This window comes from Miniopterus natalensis, chromosome 5, assembly GCF_054644295.1.
Source record: "Miniopterus natalensis isolate mMinNat1 chromosome 5, mMinNat1.hap1, whole genome shotgun sequence".
Classification (NCBI taxonomy): Eukaryota; Metazoa; Chordata; class Mammalia; order Chiroptera; family Miniopteridae; genus Miniopterus; species Miniopterus natalensis.
This window is the reverse complement of record NC_142085.1, coordinates 71616636-71635516: the sequence shown is the minus strand read 5'-3', so window position 1 is coordinate 71635516 and position 18881 is coordinate 71616636. Positions and strand designations below refer to the sequence as shown.

The following is an 18881-nucleotide window of genomic DNA, read 5'->3' as shown; positions in this document are numbered from 1 at the left end:
TCCTTTTTTACACGCCCCCTTTCAGGATTAGCCTGGCGAAGACGGAGAAAAAAAGAGAGGCCTTAATGTGTGTTCGTAAGGGATGTCAATAAATTTGCTGAAACAACAAATGAAGTTTTAAAAAGAGCTGTGTGCACAAAGTTCTTTCTTTGAAAATTGAAGCCATTCAGCCCGGTCAGTGTGGCTCAGTGGATTGAGAGTCATCCCACGCACCAAGAGTTCAGTTTCGATTCCCAGTCAGGGCACGTGCTGGGGGTTGTGGGCTCGATCCCCAGTAGGGGATGTGCAGGAAGCAGCCAATCAATGTTTCTCTCTCTCTCTCCCTCTCCCTTTCTCTCTCTCTAAAATCAATAAAAATAAAATTTTATATATATATATATATATATATATGCATATATATATATATATGCATATATATTTATTTTAAAAAAGAAGAATGAAGCCATTCATTCTTACAGCTTCAACTAGTATTTGTAAGGCAATAGAGCATATTTTATAGGTGAGCAAAGAAATTTTTTTTCATGAGAATCAGTTCAGGCTGTGTCATAATGATTAGAGGCTACATTAAAAACAAAACAAAAATAGTTTTATTGAGTCCTATAGCAAAAATATATATCTTATGTTGGAGATGGGAAAACTTTCCTCTTTTTCTCTTAATTTTTCTGGCTGCTGTTATCAGACTAAAGGGATCTTTGCATGTATCAAAGCTTAATTAAACAGGAACAGGAGTTTGCAGCCAAGAAGGTAAGGGTTTATTAGTTGAGGAAATGGCACCAAGCCTGGGGTCACAGGTAAATAGTGCTCAAAGGCCTGGCTTCCCAATGGCTTCCAGGGGAAAGAATACAGGGGAAAAATCATTAATCATGGTGGCTAAAGGAGTTGGAGTCATGGTCTTTACTATTGGATGGGCCGGGGTAGGGAATAGCTGATCATTGTATCAGGCCCCGCTGTCAGCCATGGCATTGTTCTGTCAGGCTTCAGGAGTGTGTGATCAGTAGGGCTAGTTACCTTTCATGGGCCTCTGGCTGAAACACAATTGAAGTCAAGATGTTATCTTTAGCTTGACCAACACTCTGTTGCTGTGGTCTACAGACCTGAGGCTTTGTTCCTAAAATAGTTTGATACTGACCAGAATCTAATGTCTAAGGGCTTAATGATTAAGGAGAGGACAGAAGGAAGAAAGGTTCATGTTAAAGAAATGAAGTTTAGCCCGGCCGGGTGTGGCTCAGCGGTTGAACATCGACCTAGGATCCAGGCGATCAGGGTTCGATTCCCGGTCAGGGCACATGCCCGGGTTGTGGGCTCGATCAATGCCTCTCTCATCACTGATGTTTCTGTCTCTCTCTCCCTCTCCTTTCCTCTCTCTGAAATCAATAAAGATATAAAAAATAAATAAAGAATAAAAATAAAAAAAAGAAATGAAGTTTATGCACCCTTACACTGAATTGAGACCTGCCCTGTCCAATAAAAACTGCATAGTTTGGATAACTCATTTACATAATGGATCTAATTGAGAACGTGGATTGGAACCTATAAAAGGAGGCCTCCCCTATGTCTTGGGAACACAAGTTAGGTTGCTACCTGAATCTGTGTCTCCCAGGCTGCAGCTCCTTTTGAGATAGGCTAGTAAGCCAGGACAAGTGGAATAGGGAAACGGAGACAGTTAAACAGCAATTTGCGGCCAACAAGTAAATCCTGTCTTCCCTGAACCCAGGACACTTAAGAGGAAATGGTTTGCATTCCCCCCTAACCCCCAACCAGAGGGTAAGTAGCTTAAATCGCCCTACTCTAGGGAGACAGCAGAAATCCAATTATGCCATTTGCCAACCACACCCAAGGACAGGTGAAGTTAAGAGAATAAACCTCATTTTGGTAAATCAGCATAAAGCTGACGAATATTCTACCGTTCCTCCCCTAAGACCTCTCCTAAACGCCCAGCCTTTAAAACCCAGCTTGGGCTCCCCCTCGAAGCATTCCTCTGCAAAACTGCAGCTGTCCACCTGAAGGCTTTCTCTTGGCTGGGACGAGCAAGGTAGGCCTAAAATGTGAGGCCAGCGGTAGGGGGACAAAGACCAGTGATTAAGTCTGTCTTGTAGTGAGCCAGTGCCCCTGGGCTGTGACCTTTACAAGTCCTTCCCCGCCTTTTTACTTTTCCCCTTAGTTGAGACTGGAGGCCCGGGGGGTTAGAGTTGAGGTTTTTCTGTTCCCCAAATAGGTTAGGCTCTGGTAAATAGCTTCCCTTGAGGGCGGGCTTTTGATAGGATGAACAAAATACTCGGGGCTCACTCAAAGCTGGGTTTTTCTCTTCATTAGAAACGGTGTGGACAGAGGTGGTGTTTTTCCCCTCAGTGTTTGCCCAGAGAATCCGTTGGAGTTCTTGGAGGTGAAACTCACAGAAGTGTGAGAGCTTTCCTGACACCGAATTGCCCTAGTTTTTAACTCTGAACTTTATCCACACTGTGTCTCTAGCAATTCATCAACGGCAATTGAACTGGTCATGCCAGCGTGGGTGAAAAAGCTCTACGGAAAGTAATCTCAGGGTATGCCAGGGTTTGGGACCAGTGATACGGCCTGTGAGAGATTTCACAACTAAAAGGAGAGATGCGGAATGAAAGTTTATTTTACTTTCCCCACGACTGGAAAAGGACAGGTGCATTGCTAATAATACAAGGGCGGGAAACAAAGGGGCCAGCCTGCTTTTAGGCATGCTGGGCGACAAAGAAGGGAGGAGTTTGGGTTGTCTTGAAGTTGAGTAGGTACCTGGAAGGTTGTCTTGAAAAGTTATACTTTGTTTGCTTTCCAGGAGATAGTCCGGCAAATGTCCTAGGGAAGTGTCTTTTTTTTTCTTTCTCTTTTTAAATTTATTGTTGAAAATATTACAGATGTCCCCTTTTCTCTCCCATTTAGCCCCTCCACCCCACATCAACACCCCCCAGGCCTTCCCCGTACCATTACCTCTATCCATGGGTTATGCATTTATGCAAAGTCTTATCAGTATTTTCCCCAAACCCACAAAACATGCTTAGAGCAGAAGTTATAAGGAGCTCAAGAAGCTTGTTTGAAGGGGAGGGGGAGGAACTCCATACTAACTAGAGACTCCTAGGCAATTATCCCACCCCTGAGCTGTGAAAACAGCAGGGAGGAGGGAGATGTAAGAATGTAGCCTTGGGAGCAGCTTATCTTCTCTGCAGTTTGAACCCAGGGGCTGTTTGAATGAGAGGAGCCATCAATCTTGGGGCTTAATTACCAGGTGCCTCTCATAAATTGTGGAAGGCCACAGCAAAGAAAAAGAAAGGCCTGTTTTACTGGCTTTACCGTGTGATTTGATCACCAATTTCTACCTGGGCAGGTCATGGTGAGTAGTCATGCCTTACCTTAAGGATGATCTGTCCATTGTTTCTGTGAATCTAGGTGAACAAGCCTTTGAAAAGCCTCCTTTCAGACTTGGCTAGTACGTGCCTGGAAGGCCACAAGAAAACCGCCCTCAAGGGAGCACATGACCTTGTTAACTCTCCTGTAATCCAATCCCTGCCTTGCTTTCTCTCACCACCTACTCTTCCGTATAGTCCCTCCTTAATTCCAAATGCATTTTTAAAAACTGCAAAACTGTCATTCTCCAGAGCATTTGAGATCTTGCTTCCCAGCCATTGTCATCAGTTTGGCTAAAAACCAAACAAACAAACGCCTATAAAAATTCTCTACAGGTTTGAACATTTTTATGTTGACATCAGTACTGGTGCCAGTAGTGGACTTCTGCTCCAGGTAAGCCCGTTGCTCTAATTTTGGGGCAGTGATTTGTCCTATGACCTCAATTCTCTGCTGTATCTAAGAGAAAGTATTGATTTTCAGTTGTTCAGCTTTTTTCTTGTGAAGATGGGAGAGATGACTTTTCAAGCTCTTTATATGTAAGACTGGTAACCAAAAGGAGCTTCTTATTTATTATTATTTTAAATATGTTTTTATTTCAGAGACAGGAAGGGAGAGGGAGAGAGAGATAGAAACATCATTGATGAGAGTCATTGATCGACTTTCTCCTGCATACTTCCCACTGGGGATTCAGCCTGAAACCTGGGGATTCAGCCTGAAACCTAGGCATGCACCCTGACCAGAAATTGAACGGTGACCTTCTGTTTCAAAGGTCGACACTCAACCACTGGACAATACCAGCCAGACTTATTTAATATTTTTAACTTAATATGTCAAACAAGTAAGTTTTTAAATCTATTGGTAACTCACTTCAGTTTAACTTTTATTTCAGACCTTCCTTTTATAGATTAGGTAACAATTATACCTCACGGTGAAGTATGTGGATCCCCACCCACCTGGGAATGGAAAACCAAAAGGAGGTCAGCAAGTGGAGGGCTGGGCAATCACAGCCTCTTGGTTACTTTGGTAGCCACAGAATAAATTTATTATAGCACTGAAGTAAAAAATCAGACATACCCATTTGCAAGTTGAACTCTAATAACACTATCCAAAATAAAATGGATAATCATAACTGTAGTTCTGTAAATATAAAAATATTATACTTTGCAACTGAAACAAAATTTGCCTTCTTATTCCATATCAAAGTCTATACGCTTTTTTCTATGTTTTATTACTCTCTCTTCAGTCTGCCTCTATTTCTCTCTTACATTGTTTCTACTTCCCTATTAACCCGAAGGTCTGCAGCCTTGCAGCCTCTAAGATAGTCCCCAGTGACCACTGCCTCACTCTTGTCCTTGTGTAATCACCTTCTGTCAAGTGTGGGCTGGACCTACTGACTTGATTTTAAGGAGTAGAATGCAACTGAAGTGATGACACTTCCCACATTAGATTAACTAAGAGACTGTGGCTTCTGTCTTGGGAGGGTTCTTTTGCTCTCTGGCTCTGAGGGAAGCTGAGTACAATAATATGAGCTGTCTTTTAGCAAGACCTGAAGCAAGGAACTCACATCTCTGGGCCACAAGTCAATGGGGACCTGAGGCTTGCCCTCAGCCATGGGAGTGAGCCGGGAGCTTAGGAGAGAATCCTGTCCCAGCCCAGGCCCGCAGCCTGATTGCAGTCTTGTGAAAGAGGCACCCAACTGAGCTGCCAGAGATTCCTGACCCATAGGAAATGTGAAATAGTACATGCTTGTTGTCCAAAGCCACTAAATTTTAAGGTGGTTTTTACATAGCAATGACCCTTTGTCTTCCTCTTCAACCTGGCTTCCCCATTTTGAGGAAACTAAAGTGAATAAAGGATAGCATTTAAATATTCAGATGATAATAGTAATAGTGTTACTGGGAAACCCTGGTGGGGCTTGAGCTGCTTTGTCACTGTATCCAGAGGCAGGGTTGAATCCTATAAGGCGTTTATTGAGAAGGCTGGTCAACCAAGAAGACAGGGAGCATTCGAGCATCCAAAACCTGTCTTCAGGAGGGGCCTGAGGGATCGGGTTATATGGGGCAACCTGGAGCTGGGAATGGAGGGCAGCTACGTGCAGTCCTGGAAATCATTCTTTTGACCTTGGTGGCCTGGGGATGTCTCCATGAAGTGATATCTTAACCCATCGTTCACAGCTGTACCACTTCCTTAATTTCTTCAGTCTGGGATCAAGGGGAGTGTAGGGTGCAAAGGCCTAGGAGAAAGAAGCTTAAGGAAAAAAAACTTAAATCCTTGCTTACATAAGTGTATGTGTCCTATAATATCACAAGTATTCAGGTGCTCAACCTTTGGAAATCACAAGTGGCCCTATCAGTACTAATACCAAAATTGTCAAGCTATTTATTCTTCAAATTATTTGCATATACTACTATGCACTGAAGTTCTAAAACATGAATTCTGCCCTGACCAGTTTTGCTCAGTGGTTACATTGTCAGTCCATGGACTGAAGGGCCCTGGGTTCAATTCCAGCCAAGGGCACATGCCTCGGTGGCAGGCCCCATCCCCAGCCCCTTCCACTCTCTCTGAAAAGCAATGGAAAAAATATCCTCTGATGAAGATTAAAATAAATACATACATACATACATACATACATACATACATAAAAATAAAACATGAATTCTAAGACTTTATAGGTTTAAGTCCTAACCACCTGTACTTTAGAATGTGACCTTATTGCCTGGGAGGCGTTGCCCAGCAGTTGACCCATGAGGCAGGAGGCAGCCAATCAACGTTTGTTTATCTCCTGATGTTTATCTCTCTCTCTCTCTCTCACACACACACACACACACACACACACACACACACACACACACACACGAGGAGAAGACAACCATCTACACAGCAAGAAGCTTGAATAATTAATCCTCTCCTCACAGCCCTCAGGACGCAGTAAGGAGTGTTATATAAAACGTGTTTACATTATATCTATGATGTAAAGCCATAATATTTTCTTAATGTTAGATGTTGTGATTTGTTTTTAAAGTACTAAGTTCTGAGAACCACGTGACTTATTGTAGTTTCTCTCTATAAATATTAGGACTTGCTCTGTTTTCCTTGGACTTCAGCATGATTGCTTTTCAGCTGCTGGCTTGTGTGGCAGTTTCAGTTTTCTGTGTCTTAAAAGCCAGCTCCCTGGACACCTTTGTCGCAGCTGTGTACGAGCACGCGGTGATATTGCCTAATGCCGCCCTCACGCCGGTGTCCCGGGAAGAGGCGTTGGTGTTAATGAACAAAAATCTGGATCTTTTGGAGGGAGCGATCATATCAGCAGCAAAACAGGTGCCACCCCTTGAGTGTGCTCGCTTCTATACAGAGAAAGAGTGGGGTCCCAAGAGCAGGGTCACTGTCAGGGTCAGTTACACGTGTGTCAGTGTATGTAATTACGTATGTGTTAGGTAGGTAGGTGACGACATATATCAGGGTAGCCAAGGACTTTTGGTTTACAATCCGAGTCCTACCTCTTTCCCCAAATTATCAGAAAAAGGACACTGTTACTTTGGTAATAGTGAAACAAAGAAAAGAATGGCTTGGTTATCATTCAGGGCAGCAGACCTTTAGGGAACTTGCTGTAAATTCAACTTTGTTGCTCTTTTCTGCTATAGATGGAGGGTGGAGGGTAAATGGGTCAGAGGCCCGGTGCTATTTTTAGAGTATTAGTGGCCTTGGTGTACTTGTTCTCTTGAGAGTGTGCAGGTTTTTGGGTTAGTTCATAATACCTAAACAAACTTAAGTTGAAAATTAATTAACAGTATGTATTATATACTTCATATTTCATTTTAGTTACAGATAAAAGTATGTATGTTTTTTGTTTTTTATTTTTAAAGTTTATCACTTACAGTTTACATTCAATATTCTGTATCAGTTTCAGATGTACAGCATAGTTGTTAGGAAATCAGTTACTTTACAGAGGGATCCCCCCAATATTTCAAGTTCCCACCTGGCCCATAAATAGCTATTATATTATTGACTATATTCCCTATGCCATAATTTACATCTTTGAGACTATTCCGTAACTACCAATTTGTAAAAAGTATATATGTTAATGCATAGTAAGTACCTGAGTTCAATAAAAGGTTAAGTTTATGTGTGTGATTTGAACAAATATGGTTTAAATAAGATATTTGTAAATCAGGTATAGAAAGGGATATGTGAAGTGTCACGAAAGTCAAAGATACATACATATATTATATCAATATACATTCTTATACATACAGAAATCAGCTTTCAGGATGACTGGCCCCACCCAAAAGTGTGCAAGTTAGCTCAAGTTGTACCTCTAAGCCCCCTCCTTCTGAGAAGCAAGAATCATGTTTGCAGAGTATAAAGCAGGGAAGGCTGGGGCAGAGGAAAAGTGAAGCAGAATTTGAGTTATAAAGCAATCTCACACACTGAGGCACAACAGTCGGCCTAAGTTCAGGGAGCGGATGATTTGGGGAAGAGCTAGGTTTATAGTTAACAACCGCAGTGGATGTCAAATTTGTGAGTAGCCTGGAAAGCTATTCCTGCTTAGCAAAAAATTAAAAAGTTGTAAATAAAGGATGATGTTAAGATTCAAAAATGCAAGTGGTTAGGCAAAAAAAAAAAAAAAAAAAAAAAGAAATTATAAAAGTATAGAAAACAAAGGAATAAGATTGAATAGTTGCTTGTCAGCCAGTCAAAGGGCCTCTTGCAGGCCCTTCTTTGATTGTTTGCTTATTTGAGAAATATTTTAATTAAGCTACATTTTTAACAGGGTGCACATATTATTGTGACTCCAGAAGATGGTATTTATGGCTGGAACTTCAACAGGGAATCTATCTACCCATACTTGGAAGATATCCCAGACCCTCAAGTGGACTGGATCCCTTGTAATCATCCCAACAGGTAAGAAGACAGACTATAAAAAATTCAATCATGAACATGAGCTTTCTTCACTTGGGAAAATTTTGCAGAAGATCATTGCACAAGATCAACTATCAACTCTAAGTTTCAAGATAGTTTTATTATTTTTCTTCTCATTTGGAAACTTAATAGAAAAGTAAATATGTATTGTAAAATCACAGAAATCAGGGCTAGAAGGTAGCATAGAAATCATCAGATTCAATGTGAATTTCCACTGAGGGACTGAATCTGGAGAGTCACTGGGTAGCTGGTTAGTGGAAGAACCAGATCCAAACTCTAATCTTCTGACTTCTTACTAGTCAAGAGAAAATTGTTCCCCTATTGAGTCTGTAATTTGAAAAAATGTGTGAGTAGATAGCAAAACAGAGTCACATGTCAGTTTAGAGTTTAGAATTTAAAATTTTTCTTCTTCATCCATGAGATAGTTGATGAGGTTAATGTATATGCAATCTTTAAACTTTAAGCTAAGTGTCATCCTAGGAGGTGAAATAGCAGAACTGTGTACATGGTTTAAATCAAGTCTAGTCTAAAGAAATATGAAGTGTGATAAAAGTAGCACTATTACTTTTAAGATTAGCAAAACAATACCTGATACATAATTTAAAAATAAGACAGTTTAGATATAAAAGCAAACTGAAGCCACCTGAATAAGGGAGAGGAAGTAGTTGTTACAAGGCACCATGGTAGTGGCCAGGTAATTACAATTGGACATGCAGTATGGTCTGAGAGTTCCTGGGAGGCTTAGAGAGAAACAATTTGGCTCAGAAACCTTCATTGCCTCGCAGAAGAAAGCTTACAGATTTCTTGAGAGATAGCCAATGTCCAATAACCTAACTCAAAGATAAATTTGTTTATTCAACATTTTTTCATCGACTATTTCTTATGTACTAGGAATGCCACTGTGTGAGCGTGTAGGAGTTCTTGCATAAGGCATATCCTTTAATACAGTTAATGCCTGCACCTATGATCAAGGTGACCTGGCTCAAAGATTAAAGAGTCAGTCATTAGTTCAATAAGTTTTTTTTTAAAAAGCTTGCCTAATTAGCTAACTTGTATGAAAAAGAATCTTGCTATTTGATTGCATATTGTTTGTACTGATAGTTCAGGGTTTTGTGTGCATACGTGGTTTGTCCAGTAAAATGAAATGATTTTGAAGTGCACTCACCATATCTTATACTTCAGTATCTTTCACACTGTGCACTTGGACAGCTCCACCCAGAATGTCCTCTCCTTGGATGCTCACAGACCTAGCATGGTGCTTTGTGTAGTAAGAATTCAGGAAATAATTGTTGAATATGTAATGTGCACTTGTTATAAGTTAGCGGATCTCTTCTTCAGTAATTAATGATTTTTTGTTATACTTTAAGGTTGAACGCTGAAATAAATCTTAGGAAATGCATTTTAATTGTTCTGTTTCACCTCTTTCTGTTCCCAATAGCACTAGGACAGAGCTCTGTGCATCATTAAGGGCTTGGCAAATATTATGGACTAAATGACAGGCAGATTTCAGACTCATATAAGCAAAATGCATTTTTAAACTCCAAATCAGGACATGTGATTTAACAAAGAATTTTTGGAGTATTTTCTGGCTGTAGCAAACAGTCTGAGAAATGTAGTATAAATGGAAATATATCAGAACATATAATGCACTTTCAAGATTAATAGAGACAGGAGAAAAATGTGTAATTAGGACTGTTTCAGAAATCCAAAACACCACACTTCTATTTCATGGACCTATTCTACCACTTCAGGTAACCTGGAAAGACTTGGGGTAAATACATTCCAAGTGGCTCAATGCGTTGTATTTATATCTGTGTATTTCATATATAATTGAAGCAAAAGTCTCATATATAAATGCATTAATAATTTTTTAGATGTGCTTTTCTATCTTTGCTCTTTTACAAGGATATGTTTGTCTTGTAGATGACTGCTATGGTTTTGTTCCAATTTGTAGATTTAATGGTCTAGATGTGATACTAAAAGAAAGCTTTCATTACTGCTGCCAGCAGATGGCACCACATTTTCATTTACTCTCCAGTTCTCCCAGTCTTAGCTATTCTTCAATAACTTATTACTAGCCTTTTTCTATTATTTTGGTGTTGTGCCAATACAAAATAAATATGGATAAATATCATACATTCTGAGGTCTGACTTTTCAGAGAGAGTGGAAGGGGGAGAGAGAGGAGAGAGAAACACTGATGTGAGAGAGACACATCAGTTAGTTGCCTACTGCATGTGCCCCAACTAGGGCCAGGGATTGAGCCTGCAACTGAGCCTGCCCTTGGCTGGAATTGAACCCGGGACCCTTCAGTCAGTGGGCCAACACTAACCACTGAGCCAAACCGGCTAGGGCCCCAAAATTTTTTAATGCCTCTTTTCTGTCAGAAATGGGTTCAGTAAACAGGAGATGTATGTATTTGCCCCATAATATCTATAAGACTTAACATATGTGATATAATTAGCATAAATGAATATGACTATAGATGATAATGATAAATGCTATGAAGAAAAAATACATGGCCTGGAATGTTACTCTAGAATAGTTTCCTACATATGAATCCCCGTAAGCATGTGCTTCTTCTGAAGTCTCTTTTTGTTCTAATCCTTCCCTTCTACCTACGTTATTTAGAATTTATTTTTTGTGTTTATTACATAATAGGTTCAGGCTGCTATCATTCTGAATTTCATGAAAAGCTAAGCTTGGTTTTTGTTTTCCTCTACTAATAACACACCAGATTTGGCCACACTCCAGTGCAAGAAAGACTCAGCTGCCTGGCCAAGGAAAACTCTATCTACGTCGTGGCAAATATTGGGGACAAGAAGCCGTGCAATGCCAGTGACCTCCAGTGTCCCTCTGATGGCCGTTACCAATACAACACTGACGTGGTATTTGACTCTCAAGGAAAACTGGTGGCACGCTACCATAAGGTAGAATTAAATGCAAACAATTCAGTGACTATGTGTGTAACAAAATCAAGTGCACAAGAGGGGGAAATCCTTATTATTATAATTATTTTTTAAATATATCTTTATTGATTTCAGAGAGAGGAAAGGAAAGGGGGAGAGAGAAATAGAAACGTCAATGATGAGAGAGTCACTGATCGGCTGCCTAGCCCACAACCCGGGCATGTGCCCTGACTGGGAATTGAACCCCGATCACCTAGGTCCTAGGTCAATGCTCAACCGCTGAGCCACACCCAGCCGGGCAAAAATCCTTATTATTGATAAAAATAAGCATACGTTAGAAGCTGAGTAGAGACAAAGCATAGAAAGTAATGATTAGGTGTGGGAAGCTCCTACAGAGTCTTAAAATATTTCCTGTGCATTTAGGAACACAGGAGTATGTTGTTGGGAGTGTGTGCGAATCTGTAGGACCTATCTGCACTGAAATATGTCACCTTTTGGACTTTGTCCTTTTAAAGACATGCTCTGGCAATGGCTCAAGGCTAGAATAAAAAAACCCTTACCAGATAGACTTGGTTTTGACAAGAAAGAAGCAAATAAAGCCCTTTATCCTCAGAAAATAGTTGTGTTCTTGGCAAATATGCGTTATCTGTTTCACTCTTATGTCTTGGAAGATTCAAGGTCTTAACAGATAAGGATTCCCTTGTACACATCTATAAATGTGGAGACTGAACCAAGGCTCCTAGTAACTGTAGTAATCCTGGATTCTGTAACACTCTTTCCCTATGAAGTCAGCGGTCGTAGATGAAATTAGCACAGTCAAATCAACATGTGCTTGTACCTTTTCAGACACAGTGACATCCAGTCAACCCAAAAAGAGATTTCTCCCACCTTCATTTTCTGTTTATTGCAGCAAAATCTTTTCTTGGGTGAAGAACAATTCAATGCACCCAAGGAGCCTGAGATTGTGACTTTCAACACCCCCTTTGGAAGGTTTGGCATTTTCACATGCTTCGATATACTCTTCCACGACCCTGCTGTGACCCTGGTGAAAGACTTCCACGTGGACACCATACTGTTTCCCACAGCTTGGATGAATGTTCTGCCACATTTGTCAGCTATTGAGTTCCACTCAGCTTGGGCTATGGGCATGAAGGTCAATTTCCTTGCATCAAATATACATCACCCCTCAAAGAAAATGACAGGTAATGTATAATTGTTAAGCTTTACAGGCCTGGTGTAATCCAAAAGCAGGGAGAGAAAAAGTTTTTTTCTAATATGTACTCCATAATACAGTGTTTTTCAACTCTTAATTTTTGTATATCTAGCTGGTTACATGCTGTAGAATTAATCTTCATTTTAGTTTTATCCAACTTGAATGAATACCCTTTTTCTTTTCTTTTTTTTCCAAAATTCACTGCTTCTACGTGACACTCTTCTTGGCTTCTTGGTGTCCTATTCTATTGGATTTCTATTGTCCTTAGGATGTTGCCCTGAAATTAATAAAATGTATACCTAGAGGTTGTAAAGTGTTGATATGAGTTTAAAATAATAATAACTACACCATCCCTTTTCAATTTCAAATGTCATTGCCAACTTCTCACTTCCAGGAAGTGGCATCTATGCGCCCGATTCTCCAAGAGCATTTCATTATGATATGAAGACAGAGGAGGGAAAACTCCTTCTCTCACAACTGGATTCCCACCCAAACCACCCAGTCGTGGTGAATTGGACTTCCTATGCCAGTGGTATAGAGGCATTCTCAAGAGGAAACAAGGAATTCAAGGGCACTGTCTTTTTTGATGAATTCACCTTCTTGGAGCTCAGAGGAGTCGCAGGAAATTACACGGTTTGTCAGAATGATCTCTGTTGTCACCTAAGCTACAAGATGTTTGAGAAGAAAGCAGATGAAGTTTATGCCCTTGGGGCATTTGATGGACTCCATACTGTTGAAGGGAGCTACCATTTACAGGTAATGATTATTTTGGTTGTAGTGGAGTTACCAGATAAAATATAAGACACAGTTACATTTAAATTTCAGGTAAACAATGAATTGTTTTTCTTATAAGTATGTCCCACTTTGGGGAATAGGCATATTAAAAATGTGTTGCTTATCTGAAATTCAAATTTAGTTAGGCATCCTACATTTTTTTATTTGCTAACTTGCAATTCTAAATGTCAGTCCGATTTTAAACAGGTTTGAAAAAGGCAGAACATTTATTTTGCAGTACCAGTGTTAAAAATGATATAATAATCACACTAGAGATTATTTTAATGGATAATGAACATCTGATATCTCCTGCCTGCACAAATGGAGCCATTTTCCCTATATGTTCACTAATGCCTATTTTGTTGTATGAAGAGCTTGACACTAAGTATGCCATGGAGACATATGGAGTTGATCTCTAAGATATACAGTAAAGCAGTTTATTGCTGAAAAGATTCAGCTATCTAACACCCTTCCACATAAAGCAGGAACTGTAATAGTCTTATGAGATAAAACTCCTAAGAAAAATCAGGGTTCTTGCTCTTCTCATTCTGGTCTTATCTTCCTTGATCTGGCCTCCAATCCTATTTCACCCGGATTATTGCAATATCCTCTTCACAGAGTTTTCTGCTGAGTTTCAGCTCCATCCAGGCCAGTCCATTCCTTATACTATAATTATAAAAATCCAACTAAAAGCCATTTCTGATTATTTTATTCCCTGGCTGAAAAGTTCTCACTGTCTTCTCATTGGCAAATCAAATTCCTTAACATAAAACACTCGAAGTCTTCTGTGCCTCTGTTGTCATCTCTCACTTCTACCCATATGTGCCCTGGCATCTGTCACACTGAGACATTTCCCATCTCCAATATGCCAGCACTGCAGAACCTCTGGGTGTTTCCACGGGTTCTTTCCTTTATCTGTGACACCCTCGCCTACTCATCAGTCAGGTGCTTTTCAGGCGTTGTCCTCACCAGGAAGGCTGCCCTGATGCTTCCTGCAGCACCCTCCCCCCTCCCAACTGGGTCAGGCGCCACTTTTATGTGCCCCTAACTATCCTATGCTTAACTTTATCAAAGACATGTCATGGCACATTATGTACATACTTTCTTTTTAGACTGAAGGCCCCTTGAGTGCTGGAGCTGCCCCCACTGTGTAACGTTTTGTTTGCTATGTGATAGGCGCTCTACCAATGTTTGCTCATTTTGACAAACAATTATCAAGTGCCTACTACATACCAGTGTATATTCTGCGCTAATGATATGAGAATGAATAAGTCTAGACCCTCATGAGGAATCTAGTAGGGGAGAAAGACATGTGGACAGATCGTTTCAGTACAGACTGGTATGTGATAGAACAAAGAAAGCACATTTTGCTGTGGAAATACTAAGGAGCTGTATGTACTTAGCCTAATCTAGGGATCCAGGGAAATTTCTGGAGCCATGTTGAACAAGCTTATGCTATTATTTAGGTAAAAATTATGTCCTAGCCTGTTTTGCTCAGTGGTTAGAGCATCGGCCTGAGGACTGAAGGGTCCGGTGTTCAGTTCCAGCGAAGAGCACGTATCTCAGTTGCAGGCTCGATCCCCAGCCCCGGTCGGGGTGCAGGTGGAAGGCAAGCAATTGATGCGTCTCTATCACATTGATGGGTTTTTTCTCTATCTCTCTCTCCCTTCCACTCTCTCTGAAAAGCAATGGAATAAATGTCCTTGGGTGAGAATTTTAAAAAAAATTCAAAATTTATGATATAATTTTTTGTGATGTATTTTTTAAGTTAAAAAAGTTGGTTATAAAACAAGATAGCCATCTCTTGGCTCTTCCTCTCTCTCCTTTTTCTCCTTTCCCCCCTCAGTCTTGTCCTGCCTTTCTGCCTCCGCCAGTCTTGGCTCTCTGGAGGAGAGCAAGTGGCAAGTCCCTTCTTGGGTTGGGGACTGTCAAGTAAACAAAGCCCTCTGTTATTTTTCTGGGCAGTGGTCCCTTGGCTAAACCACTGGTACCAGACAGGTTTTGGAATTTAAAATTCTAAATTTAGTAGTTTTTTCATAAATAGAGTGACACTTTAGGATTATGAAAAATTGACTGGAAGTTCTGAGCATGTGGGTAATACTTGCCATTTCAAGCTGCATAGCTGGGTGGGTGATTTCACTCGGCCCTTGGTTAGGGGAATCCCTCGGGTAAGTATCTTTAGAGACTTCCTCTTGGGTTGGTCAGGGTTTTCAAGTTTCAAAATCCTTCTAATGCCGGATGACCAAGTAAATTTAAAGTTCAGATAAATAAAGAATGTGTATTTTAAAATATAAGTTGTGTCCCTTGTGATATGTGGGACATTCCTATCCTAAAAACCATTTTTAGTAATTCCAATTTATCTGAACTTCACTTACCTGGAACTCCTGTCTCGTCTTTGTTGCTGTTGTTGCTGTTTTCCCCAGCAGCCCTCTTCCTCGGGGATAAATGCCTCGCCTATGCATTTAGAGAGCCAAGCGGGAGAAATAGCCTCGCAGGGTAGGGTGGTGGTAAAAGCAGGTGACCCCAACGTTCAGCAGGGTTCATTCATGTAATCCCCTTCAACTCTGTGTTTTAAAACCCCTGTCCAAACACCACCTGCTTTACCCTCTCTGGAAATAAATGGCCCGTCTTTCCCTGGAGTAGGGGAGGGCCAGTTGCCCATGCGTGGTGGGGACTCAGTGTCTGAGGCTTCCTTAACAACTTCCCACCAGTGTCCCTAACTTTAGCCACCGCAGCTTGAACAGCTCGCGAGGCACCTAGTGCCCCAGGAGTGGATACTCTGGAGTGTTCCGCACTGCAGTTAGGGTTGATCCTTGGCTTTCCTCACTGCCACTTCAGGACTTGGCTTCAGTTACAGCTTTTGCATTAACATCCCAGCTTCTGTGCCATGGTCTATCCTCCTGGACTCCTTGCCTTTTAGATTAATATCTTTAAGAATGTTATTGTTAGTTTTAGTAGGATTTCAAGGGAACAAAAAGAAGCATGTATTTATTCTACCTTGATCAGAAAGTTATTTGTATCCCATCTTAACACGCTTGCCCTAAGTGCTTTCTGTTTAAATTCAAAAGCAGAAGCAGGGAGACCAGTTGAAGGCTGTTCCTTCAGTCAGGCAAGAACTGAAGGTGGTTTGGAACAGGTTTGGAAGGTAACAGTACAGATGGAGTTACAAGGGTATAGGTCTTGCCCAGGCTAGGTTGCTCAGCTGGCTGGAGCATCATTCTGTGCACCAAAAAGGTTGCGGGTTCCATCCCCTGTCAAGCATGTACAGGAGGCAACCAATCGATGGTTCTCTCTCCCCCTTCTTCTCTCTCTCAAATCAATAAAAACATATCCTCGGGTGAAGATTAAAAAATATATATGTATAGATTTTATTTTGGAGGCTTTCTCTCTGCATGGTAAGATGATACATACAATTAGACTTTACATTCAAATAGCTGTATAGTATAGTGAGAACTGTACCTGTCCTTGCTCAGATAGAAAAATAAAATACATGACTTTTTCAGATCACAGGGGTTATCTCTAGATCAACTCTAAGGTTCACTACAACTTTAAAGTTACTTTATTGTGTGACACAGTCAGTAAGGTAGAGATTAAACTGGTGTCAAAATTAAACTTAAAAAAAAAAATGAACACGGATGAAGATTTGACTTTGAGTGTTGGCAAAAATGCAAATTGAGGGAATGATATTATTTTACCAAATGAAGGGGCATGGGCATTTTTTCAGGGCCAGGAGAGTGTTTCAGTGGGCTTTCCTAGGAATGAATGGTTTGCCTTTGCTCTCCTAGATTTGTACTCTGTTGAAGTGTAAAACAACAGGCTTGCACACCTGTGGCGACGCAGTGGACACGGCTTCCACCAGGTATGAGATGTTCTCCCTCAGTGGCACTTTTGGGACCCAGTATGTCTTTCCTGAGGTGTTGCTGAGTGACGTTCAGCTTGCACCTGGAGAATTTCAGGTAAGAATCTCAGCCTACTATTGCCAATTATTTCATGTAAGAGGGAGCACTTTTTGAATATAAAACCTACCCACGTGCTTAAAAATATCATAAAAATCTCCATTTGAAAAGGGTAAAATTGTCCTTAAGGCTCATGAAGGACACTTTTTATCCAGAAAGCCTTCATATAATAATTAGTGTGTCCTTGAGAATAAAGAAAAATACTATTGTGGGGACTCTACCTGTCGAGTAGAAAGAAGATTTGAAGAGTTTCGGGACTAATCCCGCCAGAAGCAGCCCCTTGGCATCACTGGGCAGGGATGTCCTAGGAAAGTAAAAAGGAATTCCTCTCATGATGTGGGTGAAGGCTCCATGTGGCCATAGGAGAAAAGGGGAGAGGGAAAAGCTGAGGAGAGAGAATTTGACAGTGGCTGATGCTGGCAAGAAAGCAAAAGAGTTTTTTTTGGTTTTGTTTTTTTTGTTTGTTTTGGAGGCCAGAAATAATGCTTACTGCCCAAGCACTCTGCCCAGCCACATTTTTCTACTGACTTTCCCTGCCAAGTTGTGCTCTCACTCCTCTCTCTTCAGAGAAACAGCTACTGTGGGGAGTTGGGGACAGTGGGCAGTTGGGGGAGCTGAGGTGAGTGATTGACAAGGTTGATAGAGATTCAGCTCAAACTTCTCTTAGTCAATCCCTTCTGATCACTGGAGGAGACTTTATCTTGTCTGAGAGGACTAGATTTCTCTCTTATACACTCCTAGATCCATTATTTTATGTTTATTACCTCATGTGATGCCTCCTCGGGTAAGTAAATTAAGATATTGATTATAGGCATTTAAATAATAAATGAGTCAGTGCCAGTTCCATAGCTCCCAATTTTTCTTGTACTCTGTATCAATTCAAATATTTCTGATAGAAGAGAATCTGGCCATTATTTTTATTGTTCCCTCACCCAGTTGTACTGAGTTTTAAAAGTGTGTCATGGGTTGTATAACTTAAAGTTAGACCCAGTCAACTTCTTTGTGTTTTAATTTAGGTGTCAAGTGATGGGCGCTTGTTTAGCCTGAAGCCACCGTCTGGACCCGTCTTAACAGTGACCCTGTTTGGGAGGGTGTATGGGAAGGACCCCATGTCCAGTGCTCCATCAGACCTCATGGTACACACACTGACAGCAATGCTCATAGTTCTAGCACCTGTGGTATACTCATTAAGTTGGTAACGTTTTTACACCTTCTTTCTCTTATTTTGAGTAATTTAAAAATGATGGATGGATGAGAAAAGAAGGATGGGTCTGGGCTTTTGATATTAGTGGCTATAGTCTCTGGTATAACTGAATTACTGATATATTTTTATTGACACCCCCACCACCACCACCACCAACACCACCATACCAGACCATATAGGCCAGATATATAGTGACAACATTTTAAAAAGATAAAATATATAAAATGAGGATAACAGTTTGTACCAACCTTTTAGGGATTTTTCTTGGTGAGATTAAGTAAGTTAATACACTTAAAGTGCTGAGACAAGTTTCTGGCTCATGAAAAGCTCTGTTTATGCGTTAGGTATTACAGTGATATATGACTGTCACAGCAAAACCAATTGTGGTGTATTTATTACTAAAATTATACCACCTCTGATTGTTTCAAGTGCACATGTTTTCCAATGATTCCTCCACCCAGCATATTTCAATTAAGAAAATTGATGAATTCAACATCAGCTGATTGTCTGTGACCTGGTATCTAACGCTGCAGTATCC

At 40.7% G+C, this 18881-nt stretch overlaps 1 protein-coding gene across 1 annotated transcript; it reads left to right on the top strand.

Moving 5' to 3' along the window:
• The first annotated feature begins 3994 nt into the window (after nucleotides 1-3994).
• On the top strand, nucleotides 3995-18348 carry VNN1 (vanin 1). The gene is made up of 8 exons (XM_087817184.1): nucleotides 3995-4207; nucleotides 6446-6687; nucleotides 8141-8271; nucleotides 11025-11217; nucleotides 12107-12398; nucleotides 12804-13165; nucleotides 16969-17139; nucleotides 18156-18348. Exons 2-8 carry the CDS (start codon nucleotides 6475-6477, stop codon nucleotides 18336-18338), a joined length of 1545 nt encoding a protein of 514 aa, XP_087673310.1. The 5' UTR covers nucleotides 3995-4207; nucleotides 6446-6474; the 3' UTR covers nucleotides 18339-18348.
• Nucleotides 18349-18881: the final 533 nt, after the last annotated feature.

Coding starts and splice junctions, on each gene's coding strand:
- VNN1 (XM_087817184.1), top strand. CDS start 6,475: ATGATTGCTTTTCAGCTGCTGGCTTGTGTGGCAGTTTCAGTTTTCTGT. Junction 12,399..12,803: donor CCCCTCAAAGAAAATGACAG/GTAATGTATAAT, acceptor TCTCACTTCCAG/GAAGTGGCATCTATGCGCCC. Junction 17,140..18,155: donor TTGCACCTGGAGAATTTCAG/GTAAGAATCTCA, acceptor GTTTTAATTTAG/GTGTCAAGTGATGGGCGCTT.